Raw genomic sequence first — 18,108 nt, 5'->3', positions numbered from 1 at the left:
CCCATGGAGTCTTGGTGCTGATCATGTTTTGCCCGTGGAAGAGGCTTAGTCAGCGGGTCTGCAACTTTCAGATCCGTATGTATCTTGCAAATTTCTATGTCTCCCACCTGGACTAGATCCCGAATGGAATTGAAGCGTCTCTTGATGTGCTTGGTTCTCTTGTGAAATCTGGATTCCTTCGCCAAGGAAATTGCACCAGTATTGTCACAAAAGATTTTCATTGGACCCGATGCACTAGGTATGACACCTAGATCGGATATGAACTCGTTCATCCAAACTCCTTCATTTGCTGCTTCCGAAGCAGCTATGTACTCCGCTTCACATGTAGATCCCGCCACGACACTTTGCTTAGAACTGCACCAACTGACAGCTCCACCGTTCAATGTAAATACGTATCCGGTTTGCGATTTAGAATCGTCCGGATCAGTGTCAAAGCTTGCATCAACGTAACCATTTACGATGAGCTCTTTGTCACCTCCATAAACGAGAAACATATCCTTAGTCCTTTTCAGGTATTTCAGGATGTTCTTGGCCGCTGTCCAGTGATCCACTCCTGGATTACTTTGGTACCTCCCTGCCAAACTTATAGCAAGGCACACATCAGGTCTGGTACACAGCATTGCATACATGATAGAGCCTATGGCTGAAGCATAGGGAACATCTTTCATCTTCTCTCTATCTTCTGCAGTGGTCGGGCATTGAGTCTTACTCAACTTCACACCTTGTAACACAGACAAGAACCCTTTCTTTGCTTGATCCATTTTGAACTTCTTCAAAACTTTGTCAAGGTATGTGCTTTGTGAAAGTCCAATTAAGCGTCTTGATCTATCTCTATAGATCTTAATGCCCAATATATAAGCAGCTTCACCGAGGTCTTTCATTGAAAAACTCTTATTCAAGTATCCCTTTATGCTATCCAGAAATTCTATATCATTTCCAATCAACAATATGTCATCCACATATAATATCAGAAATGCTACAGAGCTCCCACTCACTTTCTTGTAAATACAGGCTTCTCCAAAAGTCTGTATAAAACCAAATGCTTTGATCACACTATCAAAGCGTTTATTCCAACTCCGAGAGGCTTGCACCAGTCCATAAATGGATCGCTGGAGCTTGCACACTTTGTTAGCTCCCTTTGGATCGACAAAACCTTCTGGTTGCATCATATACAACTCTTCTTCCAGAAATCCATTCAGGAATGCAGTTTTTACATTCATTTGCCAAATTTCATAATCATAAAATGCGGCAATTGCTAACATGATTCGGATAGACTTAAGCATCGCTACGGGTGAGCATGTCTCATCGTAGTCAATCCCTTGAACTTGTCGAAAACCTTTTGCAACAAGTCGAGCTTTATGGACAGTAACATTACCGTCAGCGTCAGTCTTCTTCTTGAAGATCCATTTATTCTCAATGGCTTGCCAATCAGCAGGCAAGTCAACCAAAGTCCATACTTTGTTCTCATACATGGATCCCATCTCAGATTTCATGGCCTCAAGCCATTTTACGGAATCTGGGCTCACCATCGCTTCTTCATAGTTCGTAGGTTCGTCATGGTCTAGTAACATAACCTCCAGAACATGATTACCGTACCACTCTGGTGCGGATCTTACTATGGTTGACCTACGAGGTTCAGTAACAACTTGATCTGAAGTTTCATGATCACCATCATTAACTTCCTCACTAATTGGTATAGACGTCACAGGAACCGGTTTCTGTGATGAACTACTTTCCAGTAAGGGAGCAGGTACTGTTACCTCATCAAGTTCTACTTTCCTCCCACTCACTTCTTTCGAGAGAAACTCCTTCTCTAGAAAGGATCCATTCTTGGCAACGAATGTCTTGCCTTCGGATCTGTGATAGAAGGTGTACCCAACAGTTTCCTTTGGGTATCCTATGAAGACACATTTCTCCGATTTGGGTTCGAGCTTATCAGGTTGAAGCTTTTTCACATAAGCATCGCAGCCCCAAACTTTAAGAAACGACAACTTTGGTTTCTTGCCAAACCATAGTTCATAAGGCGTCGCCTCAACGGATTTTGATGGTGCCCTATTTAACGTGAATGCGGCCGTCTCTAAAGCATAACCCCAAAACGATAGCGGTAAATCAGTAAGAGACATCATAGATCGCACCATATCTAGTAAAGTACGATTACAACGTTCGGACACACCATTGCGTTGTGGTGTTCCGGGTGGCGTGAGTTGCGAAACTATTCCGCATTGTTTCAAATGCAGACCAAACTCGTAACTCAAATATTCTCCTCCACGATCAGATCGTAGAAACTTTATTTTCTTGTTACGATGATTTTCAACTTCACTCTGAAATTCTTTGAACTTTTCAAATGTTTCAGACTTATGTTTCATTAAGTAGATATACCCATATCTGCTTAAATCATCTGTGAAGGTGAGAAAATAACGATACCCGCCGCGAGCCTCAACATTCATTGGAACACATACATCAGTATGTATGATCTCCAATAAATCAGTTGCTCGCTCCATAGTTCCGGAGAACGGTGTTTTAGTCATCATGAGGCATGGTTCGCAAGTACCAAGTGATTCATAATCAAGTGATTCCAAAAGTCCATCAGTATGGAGTTTCTTCATGCGCTTCACACCAATATGACCCAAACGGCAGTGCCACAAATAAGTTGCACTATCATTATCAACTCTGCATCTTTTGGCTTCAACATTATGAATATGTGTATCACTACTATCGAGATTCATCAAAAATAGACCACTCTTCAAGGGTGCATGACCATAAAAGATATTACTCATATAAATAGAACAACCATTATTCTCTGATTTAAATGAATAACCGTCTCGCATCAAATAAGATCCAGATATAATGTTCATGCTCAACGCTGGCACCAAATAACAATTATTTAGGTCTAATACTAATCCCGAAGGTAGATGTAGAGGTGGCGTGCCGACGGCGATCACATCGACTTTGGAACCGTTTCCCACGCGCATCGTCACCTTGTCCTTGGCCAGTGTTTGCTTAATCCGTAGTCCCTGTTTTGAGTTGCAAATATTAGCAACAGAACCAGTATCAAATACCCAGGTGCTACTGCGAGCTCTGGTAAGGTACACATCAATAACATGTATATCACATATACCTTTGTTCACCTTGCCATCCTTCTTATCCGCAAAATACTTGGGGCAGTTCCGCTTCCAGTGACCAGTCTGCTTGCAGTAGAAGCACTCAGTCTCAGGCTTAGGTCCAGACTTGGGTTTCTTCTCTTGAGCGGCAACTTGCTTGCTGTTCTTCTTGAAGTTCCCCTTCTTCTTCCCTTTGCCCTTTTTCTTGAAACCGGTGGTATTATTGACCATCAACACTTGATGCTCCTTCTTGATTTCTACCTCCGCAGCCTTTAGCATTGCGAAGAGCTCGGGAATCGTCTTATCCATCCCTTGCATGTTATAGTTCATCATGAAGCTCTTGTAGCTTGGTGGCAGTGATTGAAGAATTCTGTCAATGACGCTATCATCCAGAAGATTAACTCCCAATTGAATCAAGTGATTGTTATACCCAGACATTCTGAGTATATGCTCACTGACAGAACTATTCTCCTCCATCTTGCAGCTGTAGAACTTATTGGAGACTTCATATCTCTCAATCCGGGCATTTGCTTGAAATATTAACTTCAACTCCTGGAACATCTCATATGCTCCATGACGTTCAAAACGACGTTGAAGTCCCGGTTCTAAGCTGTAAAGCATGGCACACTGAACTATCGAGTAGTCATCAGCTTTGCTCTGCCAGACGTTCATAACATCTGGTGTTACTCCTGCAGCAGGTTTGGCACCTAGCGGTGCTTCCAAGACGTAATTCTTCTGTGCAGCAATGAGGATAATCCTCAAGTTACAGACCCAGTCCGTGTAATTGCTACCATCATCTTTCAACTTTGCTTTCTCAAGGAACACATTAAAATTCAAGGGAACAACAGCACGGGACATCTATCTACAATCAACATAGACAAGCAAGATACTATCAGGTACTAAGTTCATGATAAATTTAAGTTCAATTAATCATATTACTTAAAAACTCCCACTTAGATAGACATCCCTCTAATCCTCTAAGTGATCACGTGATCCATATCAACTAAACCATAACCGATCATCACGTGAAATGGAGTAGCTTTCAATGGTGAACATCACTATGTTGATCATATCTACTATATGATTCACGCTCGACCTTCCGGTCTCAGTGTTCCGAGGCCATATCTGCATATGCTAGGCTCGTCAAGTTTAACCTGAGTATTCTGCGTGTGCAAAACTGGCTTGCACCCGTTGTAGATGGACGTAGAGCTTATCACACCCGATCATCACGTGGTGTCTGGGCACGACTAACTTTGGCAACGGTGCATACTCAGGGAGAACACTTTTATCTTGAAATTTAGTGAGAGATCATCTTATAATGCTACCGTCAATCAAAGCAAGATAAGATGCATAAAAGATAAACATCACATGCAATCAATATAAGTGATATGATATGACCATCATCATCTTGTGCTTGTGATCTCCATCTCCGAAGCACCGTCATGATCACCATCGTCACCGGCGCGACACCTTGATCTCCATCGTAGCATTGTTGTCGTCTCGCCAATCTTATGCTTCTACAACTATCGCTATCGCTTAGTGATAAAGTAAAGCATTACAGGGCGATTGCATTGCATACAATAAAGCGACAACCATATGGCTCCTGCCAGTTGCCGATAACTCGGTTACAAAACATGATCATCTCATACAATAAAATTTAGCATCATGTCCTTCCAGCGCTGCATGCAGAAATGCCTGCTGCCGTAACTCGGCCGCAATATCCACGTATACATGGACGACATCGTGGTGAAGACCAAGCAGAACCTCACGCTCCTCGACGATTTGAAGGAAAACTTCGCCAACCTCCGCGAATACAAGGTCAAGCTTAACCCGGAAAAATGCGTCTTCGGCGTCCCGGCCGGAAAGCTACTCGGATTCCTTGTCTCGGAACGCGGCATTGAGGCGAACCCGGAGAAGGTCAAGGCCATCGAGCGCATGCGCAAGCCGGCTCGGCTGCGCGATGTCCAGAAGTTCACCGGATGCTTGGCCTCGGTCAGCCGGTTTCTAAGCCGGCTGGGCGAGAGGGCGCTACCCCTGTACCAGCTGATGAAGAAGACGAGCCCGTTCGAATGGAATGGCAAGGCAGACGAGGCCTTCCAAGACCTCAAGCGCATGCTCTCCACCGCACCAGTCCTGGCCGCGCCGACCGACAAGGAGCCGCTGTTGCTCTACATAGCCACGACCTCGCGGGCGGTCAGCACGATGCTAGTGGTCGAGCGACCAGAGAAGGGCAAGATCCAAGCCGTCCAGCGCCCAGTCTACTACCTGAGCGAGGTGCTCTCCATCTCCAATCAGAACTACCCGCACTACCAGAAGATGTGTTACGGTGTGTACTTCACCGCCAAGAAGCTGAAGCAGTATTTCCAAGAGCACGTTGTCACCGTGGTCAGCACGGCGCCTATCGGAGAAATCATCGGGTGCCGGGATGCCTCTGACCGGGTTGCCAAGTGGGCGATCCAACTAGCCGGCCACACCATCCTCTACGAGCCCCGCACCGCGATCAAGTCTCAAGCCCTGGCCGACTTCCTCGTCGACTGGACCGAGACCCAGTACTCGCCGCCGCCTCCCGACTCGACGCATTGGCGCATGCACTTCGACGGGTCCAAGATGCGACTCGGCTTGGGGGCCGGCATCGTACTGTCGTCCCCGAAGGGAGACCGGCTCCGCTACGCGCTCCAGATCCACTTCGTCGCCTCCAACAACGTCGCCGAGTACGAAGCCCTTGTGCACGGCCTCCGGCTTGCCAAGGAACTCGGCATCTGGCGCATCCTGTGCTACGGCGACTCGGACCTGGTGGTGCAGCAGTGCTCCGGCGAATGGAACGCCCGCGACTCCAACATGGCAAGCTACCGCTTCCTCGTCCAGAAGCTGTCCGGATCCTTCGAGGGCTGCAAGTTCCTCCACGTCCCGCGCGCGGAGAACGAAGCAGCCGACACGCTCGCCAAGATCGCCTCGTCACGACAAGCCATCCCGTCCGGCGTCTCCCTCGAGCACCTGCGCAAGCCGTCCCTGAAGCCATCGCCGGACTCCGAGTCCATCCACGTTCTAGTCGACCCGGCCGCACCTCAACCCGGCCCGGGGACTGCTGAACCCGGCCCAGGGGCTGCTCAGCTCGACCCGGCCACCATCGTCCCGGACCCGGCCGTCGCCATCCCCGACCCGGGGGCTGCTCAACCCGGCTCGGGGGCTGCCGACTCGGGACCCACCCTGGTGGCCGTCTTCGCCGTGGTTACGGCTCCATCTTGGGCCCTCCCAATATCAGAATTTTTGGAGAACGGGGTTCTCCCCACGGACGAGACCGAAGCTCGGCAAGTGCAGCGCCGCGCGTCCGCCTACAACATCATCAACAACGAGCTCGTCAAGCGCAGCTCCACCGGCGTGTTCCAGCGCTGCGTCGAGCAAGAACGGGGCATCGACATCCTCCTCGACATACATCAGGGCGAGTGTGGGCACCACGCCGCATCACGATCCCTGGTGGCCAAGGCGTTCCGCCACGGTTTCTACTGGCCCACGGCCCTCCAAGATGCCGAGTCGCCCGTCCTCAAGTGTGAGGGATGCCAGCGCTTCAGCAAACGCAGCCACCAGCCGGCGTCAGCAATCCGCACCATACCGATCGCCTGGCCCTTCGCGGTCTAGGGACTCGACATGGTGGGACCCTTCAAAACTGCTCGAGGCGGCATGACACACTTGCTGGTGGCAGTGGACAAATTCACCAAGTGGATCGAGGCAAGACCAATCAAGAAACTGGACGGGCCAACAGCCGTCCGGTTCATCAAGGACATAGCGGTGCGCTACGGCATGCCGAACAGCATCATCATCGACAACGGCACCAACTTCGCCAAGGGCGCGCTCGAGCAATACTGCTCCATCTCCGGCATCCGCCTCGACCTGGCCTCCGTTGCGCATCCGCAGTCCAACGGGCAGGTCGAGCGGGCCAATGGACTCATCCTGTCCGGCGTCAAGCCGCGACTCGTCGAGCCACTCGTCCGCTCACCCGGCAGCTGGCTTGACGAGTTGCCAGCCGTTCTCTGGAGTCTACGCACCACGCCGAATCGGTCGACCGGGTTCACCCCGTTCTTCCTCGTCTACGGAGCCGAAGCCGTCATCCCGACCGACGTCGAGTTCGACTCGCCGCGCGTCGTGATGTACACCGAGGCCGAAGCCAGAGAAGCACGCGAAGATGGCGTCGACCTGCTCGAAGAAGCACGCCTCCTGGCGCTCAGTTACTTGGCCATCTACCAGCAAGGCCTGAGGCACTACCACAGCAAGAAGATCAAGCCCCTCGCGTTCCGCGAGGGCGACCTCGTCCTCCGACTCGTCCAAGAGCAGGCAGGCCAGCACAAGCTGTCCCCTCCATGGGAGGGCCAATTCATCGTGAGCAGGGCCTTGCGCGACCGCAACGCCTACTACCTCATCGACGCACGCAAGTCAAGGAACCGCAAGAAGGACACCGCAGGTGAAGAAACGACCCGGCCGTGGAACGCGGAACTCCTACGCCCGTTTTACAGTTAGCCGCACGAGCGTATGTATCATCGCCTTTTGTAAACGCATGAAACCATGGGGTCCCCAAACGAGACTCGGGGGCTGCCTTTTGTCGACCAATTTGTTGTGTAACTATTTTCTTGCATCACTATACCACTGAACCCGGCCACCGGTCCGACTCGCTCGACCTGGGGGCTCGGGGGCTGGCCGGCTCGGTCGCCACCCCGCCGCCTTACTTGGTGATTCCTTGTAAAGTTAGGATGCCGCAGTCCCCCACTTCGCCCTCAAGCCACAGATCCAGCTTTGGCTATCGGCTGGCAAGAACAACGGGCCAAAGCTCCTTTACACTTCATACACTAAGTCAAAGGCTGCCGGGTCGATCAACCCGGCCCACCATTCATCAAATGAACAGCCGCACGACCGGCTGCTCGCCAACCGGCTTCGCCGGATTGCCGCTAGCCGGCCCAGTGGGTGTTTCACTCGTGCTCAACGTTTCGAGGGACCCAAGTCCTGCGCGCTCCTCTCAAAGAACCGAACTCCTTGTCACGGACCGGAGCCTCGGCCGTGTGACTCGCGCGGGGGGGGGGGGGGAGGTTTGAGAAAGGAAAAGTGCATGAAATCGGTCTAAAAAACGGAAGGCAAAAAGCAAAAGCACCCACGACATCTACACAAGTATTTAAGAAAAGGCCCACGGCCCGAGTTCATTACACCCTAAAACCCCTAGTGGGTGGGTGGACCTGCTATTTAACAGATTTTACACAAAGTGTCTCAGGCATCTCCAGCGCCGCGTCGCGACGTCGACGGCTCTCCCCTGGCGGCCTTCGGGTCCAGCAGGCGCCGGTGTCCTCCTCAGCACCCGTGTCGCGGTAGACGCCCGTCTCCTCCGAGCTCCCCTCCGGATCGTGGAGGAGCAAGCCGTAGTCGTCACCGTCCACGGCCCTGCCGTCTTCCGTCCGCTCCGGATGGAACTCGTCGTGGAAGGCGAACTCGGCGATGTAGCTGGCCCGGGAGGCGATCCGGCTGGCTTGCTCCTGCAAGAGCTGCTCCGAACCGGCCCGCTGCCCCATCAACGCATCCAGCTGCAGGTCCGGATGCCAGGACAGCGCGAACCGGAGCGCCTTCTCAGCACCGGCACGAGCGGTAGAGACGCGCCACTCGCCAAGCCGGTCCGGCCCCATCTCCAACCAACGCGCCAGGCGCGAGAAGCTGCTCGGTTGGACGGAGTCCGGCCATAGGGCCGCCGTCATTGTGGTGCCGGCCTGGGACAGCTGCCCCAACTGCGTTCCCAGGACCTGTAGGCGGGCCTCAGCGGCGGCGATGATATCCGGGAAGGTCCAGGCCACCCGCGGATCCGTCCCGGACCCAACGACGCCGGTCGGGTCGCGCTGATAGCGGACGGCTTCCTCCGCCAGCCGCTGTGTCTCCGGGAAGGCCCCTGCCGCAAAGGAAGAGGCAAGTTAGAAGAAGAACAACAAGGAAGAAAGGCCGGATCCCGACTCGGCAAACGACAAGAAAAAGCACTTACTGGAGAAGGACTCTTCCAGGTGCTGCGCCTGAAGCAACGTACCACACCGCTCCCGCTCGATGGCGCGGTCGCGCTCCTCGAGCGCCTTCTCCAGATCGGCCGCCTTGGAAAGGGCCGCCTTCAGCTTGGCGTCCTTGTCTTCGGCCGCCTTCTCGGCCGCCTCGCGGCGACGGGCCTCATCCTGACGGGCCCCCTCAGCCGTGGTGACCTGCCCCCGCAGGTGATCCACCTCGGCCTGGAGCTGGCCCTTGTCGTCGGCCAGCTGGCCGCGCTGCTGGTCCGCCTCCACCAGGGCCTGCTGCGCCTCTGCCACCTTGGCGGCTTCCGCCTTAAGGAGCTCCACCTCGGCCTCGAGGCGGCTCTTGTGACCCGCCAGCTGCTCATGCAGCCGGTTGGCCTCGTCGAGAGACCGCCGAGCCGCGGCCGCCTCCGCCCTCGCCTGCGCCGCCTCGACGCCAAGACGGCCGATGTCGGCAACGAGCCGGTCGTAGTGATGACCGGACCGGAGCAGACGAGTCCACCAGGACAGCACCTCGGCTGTGAAAAAGAAGGACTCAGCAGAAGAAAAAAGCAAGACTTAAGATTTGGCCCAACTGTTACACAGTTGGCCCGAATCTCGGGGGCTACACCCAATGGGTGCGCTAGCGCGCCCCCACTAGGAAAGAGCACAAGAATACCTGCGGCGACGCGGAGCTCCCCCTCCTTGTCGGCAAGCTGCTCCATGAGCTCCGGTGCTTGCCCAGGAGACGATTGTAGGCGGCGACCCCGCAATAAGTGCGCACGTACACGCGCAGTAACTGCCCGGGGAAGAGCAACCGCCCCCCGGACGCCGCAATAAATCCGTGCACTTGGGCCGAGGGCGCGCGGCAGTGGGCCCCAGCCCGTCGCCCGGTCCCGTCACGCGCGTGACCTGTCAGGCCCCTCCGACTTCCGGGCACCACGTGGCGCCCGCGCAAAGCCCGAGGGATTGCCCCAAGATTCGGCGGACTTCTCGGTCCCCGCCACGGCCGGGATGCCACGATCCGGTTTCCGAGAAAACCGGCACACAGTGGGTGTTGCCGGACCCGGCGCTCGCAGAATCCACTTGCTTAAGGGGGAAACTGCGAAGGCCCACTCATCCGAAGACGGCGGACCTTCACAGCTTCGGGGACTACTGTCGGGGGGATGGACCCCGAGCAGGCAACGGAACCCGGATCCTCTTCAAAAAAAAAAAACAACGGGGCTGGCACCGCCCCTCAATACCGGCACGCGCTTGGCCGGGTCGCTCGACCCGGCCAAGCCCCGCAAGCCGGCCAGACTAGCCGACCCGGCAAGACACGTCGACTCGGCCTCAACAACTAGCGCAAGACAGCCAAACCCGGCACGGCCAAAGCCTCCTCAACAAGCCAGCGCCACGCATGGCGTGCTACGCAATCCAGCCGCGGGTCAACTCCCGTCCCATCCAGGCCATATGATGGGGACGAGACTTCAATCAACGATGACCGAGGCAACAGTGCCCCGCCCATGCCTCTGGTCAGCAGGAACGTGGCAACAGTGCCCCTCACCTACCCGCTGACCAGGGCCGGCGTGGCTACAGTGCCCCCGCCCTCACCGCTGACGACAGCAAGCGGCAACCTGACGGAGAGCACTCTACGCGACTCGACTCGGCCACGCCCTGACGATCGACAAGACGGCGCACAGTCCCCCTAGGCTTGCGGGGCCCGCACCTAGGGGAACCCGGCGAACCACAAGCCCTCAGCGGGACCCAGCCCGGGTCCCCGGACACCGACAATACGGACCCACCGACTTGTAACATTACCATTGTACCCCCGGGGGGTTGGACTATAAAACCCCCCGGGAGCCCACGATCATTCGGGGGGCGAGCGAGAGAGAAAGCAGAAAACACATACGAGAGAAAAGCAAGTAAGCATAGGACAAGCCACAAAACAGCAACACCGGAGAGAAGGAGCAGCCCAAGCCCTGGCCAGCTTCCTTCCTCCTCCATACAGCTCCAGGAGCAACATTGTACTATTGATCATCCAACTACACTCGGCAGGACTAGGGGTATTATCTCTCCGGAGAGCCCCGAACCTGGGTATGTCCGGCGTCCCGCTCCCGCTCATGCCAACCTCGCCTCTGGAGTCCACCAGCGCCCTCGAGCCTCCTCCTCTCTTTAGCCATCCCTTGGCATCTGCCGTGCGCCCACCACGACAACTAGTTATCTAGAATTTCTCTTAGATTCGAACCCATAGCTGATGATAGAAGTATAATAGATATCTTTTGTTTTCTACTCACGGGAGCCCATATCCTTTCTTTTTTATCATATTGCTAATTCCGATCTCCTTCCCCAATCTGATATTATAGTCCCAGTGTAGATAGAAATTCCCTTATGATCTAATTCCCAGCAGTAGTAAATACCATGACTTAGCAATATTTGATTGATCACAATTCGGTATATTCCATTTATAATAAAGGTTCCTAAGGAATTCATTATAGGAATGTTTCCGATAGAAATGTTTTGCTTTTGCACATTGAAACTAAAAATTAATCTCGCAGATACATATAATTCAGAAGAATAGGTGAGTGATTCATACACACCATCTCTTTCTTTTATCAAGAGAATTTACCTAAACAAAGTTGTTCCGGTGAGACACTGAGGTGAAACACAATGTGATAAAATAGCAGCTCATATAAAAAATGACACGCACAGTATGCTAGCTTTTTTTATTATACCATGGAACTTAATCCATTAAACAACTAATGAAACCTGAAGATGATGCTAGCGGACATGCATCTACCACATGGCACACGCATAATATACATACGACTCAACTTCAATCTGTTAATGCAATACTAGGATGGAGAAGGAACAAACACTGAAGAGGAACACATTAACGGAAGCACACAAAGACTTGCCAGGCCTGTGACTTACATAGGATGTGGGGAGGCCAGATGTACTGCTCACCAACTGAGACGGTAGTGATAGAAATGTCAACCCCAACAGCGACTGGCAGGCTGAGGTTCGCCGCTCCTGCAGAGAGGAGAGGAAGGGGATACGGATGACACATCACCACATCAAATCAAGCCACTCATAAAGCAAATCAAGAGAGAGGGAGAAGGAGAAGAGGTGCTCACGCTCTTGTTCGGATTAGGCTTATGGGCTTGATGGCAGCGGCGAGGAGGCATGGGAGGCGGTCGCCCTCAATGTGGAACGAACAGTCCTCGGGGCACTTGTAGCAGAGGAATAGGCGTCACTCGTGGATGTCTGCCATCCCGCCAGCTTCTCCTTGCCGAGCTCCTCCCGCAAGAACGCGGACTATTTTCTAGATAGCGCGCCCCAACGGGGATGACTGCTTCTGGCACGAGGAGGGCCTAGAGCAGAGCAATGGTGTGCACACAAGCTGATTCGGTTGCGCAACTCAATGTTCTTTGTGGGCAGCGATTGAACCGCAGGTCCGCCACGTCACATCGCCCAAGGAAGCGTCCAAGGAGAGTAACACCGGCGGACTTCATGCGAGGGGACCAGTGGTCAGAGGCGGATGAGCGCCCTCGCGGGGAGATTGTTGTCCAGCTGCCACACCGCGAGGATTGGGGAAAGATTTATGGTGGGGGAGAAACTGAAGTGTAGAAGGAAGCGGTCCAATCAGCGAAAGTGCTCTTTTGATCCCGAGCTCATATGCTCCTGCATGAACAGTAAAATCGAAAAAAATAGTAAAAAAACTAAAAAAAATCTGATTTTTTGTGATAAATATTGATGAATGTTCTAACTGCGTGCAAAGTTTCATGTCGAAATGAAATTCGTGGAGGTCTGGGCAAAAATAACAAAATCGATACTCCAAAATGCTTCCAACAATAATCTTTTTGGACCATCGATTTTATTGTTTTTGCCCAGACCTCCACGAATGTCATTTCAACCTGAAATTTTGCACGCAGTTAGAAAATTTATCAATGTTCATAAAAAAAAATCAGATTGTTTCAAACTTTTTACTATTTTTTTTCGATTTTACTGTTCATGCGGGAGCATATGAGCTCGGGATCAAATACTCCATGTCCTCCAATCGGGCGCTTTGATGGTTGATCAATCGGGGAAAGGAAGTGGAATTTGGTCTTTTTCCACGACCGTGACCGTAGAGGGAATCAGATCGATTGGGTGCTCTTTGCAAAATGAAGGATGACATGGCACAAAGCTCATGTAGACAGTGTGCATGTTCAGAAAATTGGTAGTAGCGGGGATCACCTTCTTAAGAATGTAACATTTGCTCCGGTCAGCTTTTCTCTAGACACAATGAAAATTTGAGACATCTGAGGCAATTTGGTTTGCTTGAATGAGGAGATTATTCGGACTTTTGTTACTTAGATTTAGTGGGTCGGTCCTCCTGCTTATACTGTGTAATTGTGTTTATGTATGGATGCGTATGTTATGCTGAAATTATATTATTTGAATTTGTCATTGATGAAATTGTATTCATGTGAACTGTCATGCTAAAATTACATGGGTAGTGTTGCCAGTTTTTCAGTAAATAAATAAGCTTTGTGCTGCCACATGTAGAGAGAGGCAGCTTGTTGTGAAGCCACTTGCTTATATGCCATGAGAGCTGACCTCTCTTTGTACACACAATTTTTTCACACCCTTGGCTGTTAATTCAACATCTGGCAAATTTGTATGAACTTGTGTTTATGCGGTGTCATATAAGCAAAGTGTGTTTGTTTGATGGCGATTCAGCAAACCGGGAGTTTGTTGAGGACAAATAAGAAATTTTGTTTAATATAATAGTAATACTTAACCCCATAAATGTAGTATTCTGTAGTCTAGTCCTTTTTATTATCATTTGCTGGTAACATACACCAATTATTATCATGGACTCACTAGTCTAACTGGAACGTGTATGTCTATGCACAGGGCCTTTGATGTCTCTGTAAAAGAGAAATTAAGATACATGGGGACATCACTCTATGTCCTCCAGAGTGCTATGCCAGGCTGATCAGGAAAAAACACTAGAAGTGTTCGGTACGGCTAGGGCGTCCGTCGTGGAGCTGCCCTTTACTCGCAGCAATGCAGCATGTACATCGGAAATTCGCAGGGGCACGTACCTGTCAAGTCCGTTTTGCCTCGTGATTCATGCAGTAGTTCAATCCCGCACGAGGGCACAATAAATTTGAAGTTCCAACGTTGAAACTTAATGTTTTTGCATCTAAAATGGCCAAGTTTCAAACAGTTTCAGAGACATAATTTGAAGCAATATTTTTGTCATTCGTAGACACAAAATAATTAATTTTTATCCATTTTCAATATTGAAACTTAACATATTCTTTCAAAAGTTGTTAAAATATATTTAAAATGGATCTTATTTGAAATCCCTGGTCATGAGAAACACAAATATGAAAACATAACTTAATTTATATTTTTCATTTAAAAGATATAAAACTTTGTAAATCAAAAGCCAAAATAAAAAGCGGAGACCAGGAACATGGGTGCCCCGCACTTGCGTGTCCAAATACTCATCCGCATCTACACTGCAGTTGGAAATTAAAAATAGGGAGCTTTCACTAAAAAACACAACCACGCAGAAAAATTTATAACAAACACAACCGAGCTCCAATCAATGGGAGTATAGCTCATGCTAGTAGTACTGGGTACTCTCCTGAGAGGCGTACGAACAACGGAATACGCCTCGTATAGTACAGTACAAGGCATCCATTGTTACACAACGATCGGATCGATCACACATACATTCAACACACAGATCGACACAGCTTGCAAGCTTGACTGGGCAGGAAAAGTAGGTACGTTCGTACGTAGGTAGACGCATGTTTACCGTTTAGAGGCCGATGACCTTGAAGTGGCCTCGGTTCTTGACGACGATATCGTACATGTGGATGGAGCGGAACTGCGCAAAGTCTCGCGGGAGCGAGATGAGGTCGAGGCTACCGTCGCGGCGGTGAAGCTGCACGACGGCGCGGTCCTCATAGTAGCGCTCCCATCCCAGCGACCCCAGCCGCCGCTCCAGAGCCGGCAGGGACCGCATCGTCTCGTTCGCCGGCAAGTACACCAGCGCCTTCCTGCTCGACGCCTCCTGCGCCAGCTCCATCACCCTGTCCTTCCGGAACACCCACACGCCACCCGCCGCCATTGATGTGGTATCGGTCTTTCTGGCAAGCTATAGCGCTCTAGTGTCGCATGAAGGTGCTGCAGGTGCGTGCGTAAAGCACGTCGCACATGTCTAAATATAAAATCACCGTCGCCGCTGCCGTTGCACGGTGGAGCACGCACCAATAATGCAAGGCAAGCTGTAACGTGGGCCAACGAATGCACAGGGGATCGCGGGGCTCTTCACGTGTCACGCGCCGACTGCAACTTGCCCCGGGGCCAATCTGGGCAACCGTGTAGTTGCCAATTCGAGCATATGCGACAAGTTTCCAAATCCACCGCAAACCGACGAGCCGACAACGATATCGATGCGGGCCACCGAGATAGTACTTGGGAAAAGGGACATAAAAAATAATGGTGTCCAGTTAGAGCAAGTGCAATAGCAGGTTTATGCCCCGTTTACATGACAATTTTGTCTATGTGAAGAAGAGAGACACGAAAAAGTAAGGGGATTGGACTCTCATGTACTCCGTCCGTCCGAAATACTTGTCGGAGAAATGGATCAAAATGGATGTATCTAAAATTGAAATATGTCTAGATACATCCATTTCTCTTACAAGTATTTTTGGATGGAGGGAGTAAGAGTCTAGCTATGCGGGTTCTTAGGTCGATAGAATAAATACGAAGGAGATAGATGGAAGATGAGAAAAAGTACTACTTTTATAGACAACCTTATTGTACTCCGCTCCTTTTTACTTCGAGTATTAGATTTGTGTTAAGTCAAACTTTGCAAACTTTGACCAAATTTATAGTAAAAAATATCAAACACTATCAAATATATATACTATGAAACTACATTTCATAATGAATCTAACAACGTTGATTTGTCATTGTGAATGTTGATATTTTTTTTTATAAATTTGGTCAAAGTAGAGATAGTTTGACTTTGGACAAAACTTATTGCAGATTAAAAAGGACCGAAGAGAGTACGAACGACTATAAGTGGTGGCTATATATTACTAGACCTACAGCGCGCGCGGCGCGGGTCCAAACGTTGTGCCTAAGCACGTGTGCCAACCAGGCAAGTTAGCACAAAGCAACAGTATGTATCCTGATTAAGAACAACATGAGTTGAGCACAAAGAAGAACCATTTAGCTTGATTAAGAGAAGCAGGGCATAAAACTCAGTGATATAGAGCAGCAGAAGCAGACAAAGTGGTAGAGAGATTAATATTGAGCAAGCTGCCAAATGTAATCACGTCTAGAATCAAGGCGGAGCTCAGATTTTGGGGGTTGGAAGGGGCCAAACGTCTGAGTTCTCTTATGCCGCGAGAGTAGGCTTATCAGTTTCGGGCCGTCTACGGGCGGTCGGTCATGTAATTCAAAAATATTCTTAATTAATGAGACGAGGCAAATCTTTTGCCTTCGTTTTAAAGAAAAAAATATTGAGCAAACAAACTACATCCAGGGCTGACAGTGTCTTTTCCTTTGTAACATATGATTATGTCTTTATTTATGATCAATGCTTAACTGTATCAGTAAAAAAGGTTCACCTTACAGAAATTCTTATGGTATAAAATACCTTTTACTGCACTGTAACAAGAGAAATACGGCAAGAGAAACAAAGAAACAACCTTAGTGATAAGTAGAAGCAGAATAGATAGATACAAAATACCGAATCCAACATTTGATAAATTACAAATTTACAATAGCCAAGCGGTAGTACTCTTATGCAGATATACATTGCCTACTATCATCTACCTAGAACACTGGTTCATAGAACTCATTACAATAATTTACACTATGGTTTGACAGATGCATACTGCAGTAATTCAGAACACTTTCATAGAGGCACCGAGCTAAGCAGACACTTAAGCAAAGCTTGCTGATAAACCAAAAGGGCCTCGGTTTCTTCTTATGCCTGAAGCTTCAGTCATTCTCGTCGAAGAGGAAGTTTTCATCATCAAAGCAGCTTGCACCGCAGTTGTCCTCGGTATCCTCAGATGGGCAGAAACTAGGAACTCATCAAACTCAGAGCAGACAGACTGCCCATCATATGGATAGATGCCTATGATCCGGATCGCATCAGTTGCCAGCAAAGAACTTTGAGTGAGGTTCTCAGCTTCGTGCCTGACACCATAGAAATCCCACGCTACATCACTCACAACAGGAGAAGAACCTCAAGTCTCTCCTGCAGGCAGATAGTTGACTGCCATTTTCTCAATACAGCTAGAAGCCTAGAACGAATACAACCGCTCTGGGTGCTCGCTTCCGCTGCCGAGATTATGACGTGTCGTCCAATGGCGACTCGTTACGTACGCCGGCGACAACTCCGAAATTCCGATCTCCACTATGATTATAAACAAATTTTACCTAATTAAAGGAATGTAAATAGAGGCAATGAATATCTAATTTACACATGATACAGGGTCCTCAAGCTTATCTGGAGGCTACATATAGCATACTAAAATCATGTTTATAGGGGACAACTTGCAGACTTGCTAAATTACATGTTGAATGTATGATTACAGATGTAGCAGACCGGTGACAAATGTGCCATCAATTCACTTTTACCTAGAACTATCTCTGCCTCGCATATATAGAACCTATTGCATCTGGATTCTGTAGATTCGTCTACTCCTTTCGTTTGTGTCTGGTGTACCAGCTCTTTGTTCTAAATTGAAGTGACACTAAACATTGATACGTACACAATATCAAACAAAGTATAGGAACTTAGGGGGTAAATAAGCTACCTGATGCAATAACCAAACCCCTCATATAACTTTGATGCAAAAAAATGAGGCCTAAAAATCCTATGGAAGATGTAGGATTCATGTGTAAAGCCCCAAAAGAACTGGATGGCTATCATAGGTCTTTCACTTCACAAACACAAGAGAAATCTGAATCCTATAGACAAATTTTCTTTTCATAAA

General features: G+C 49.8%; 1 protein-coding gene and 1 long non-coding RNA gene across 2 annotated transcripts; both read right to left on the bottom strand.

Moving 5' to 3' along the window:
• Positions 1–11,396: 11,396 nt before the first annotated feature.
• Positions 11,397–12,474, bottom strand: LOC120962637 (uncharacterized). The gene is made up of 2 exons (XR_005753363.1): positions 12,223–12,474; positions 11,397–12,118 (listed from the first exon to the last, which is right to left on the bottom strand). It is a non-coding gene; the product is annotated as an uncharacterized lncRNA (long non-coding RNA).
• A 1,877-nt stretch (positions 12,475–14,351) lies between these two features.
• On the bottom strand, positions 14,352–15,265 carry LOC109748232 (flowering-promoting factor 1-like protein 5). Its single transcript, XM_020307266.4, has one exon. It carries the CDS (start codon positions 15,216–15,218, stop codon positions 14,907–14,909), a length of 312 nt encoding a protein of 103 aa, XP_020162855.1. The 5' UTR covers positions 15,219–15,265; the 3' UTR covers positions 14,352–14,906.
• Between the last annotated feature and the right edge of the window lie 2,843 nt (positions 15,266–18,108).

This window comes from Aegilops tauschii, chromosome 4 (genome assembly GCF_002575655.3).
Source record: "Aegilops tauschii subsp. strangulata cultivar AL8/78 chromosome 4, Aet v6.0, whole genome shotgun sequence".
Lineage (NCBI taxonomy): Eukaryota > Viridiplantae > Streptophyta > Magnoliopsida > Poales > Poaceae > Aegilops > Aegilops tauschii.
This window is presented reverse-complemented; position numbering and strand designations above follow the sequence as displayed.

What these genes read in the sequence shown, in the direction of transcription:
- LOC109748232 (XM_020307266.4), bottom strand. Translation starts at nt 15,218, where the DNA reads ATGGCGGCGGGTGGCGTGTGGGTGTTCCGGAAGGACAGGGTGATGGAG.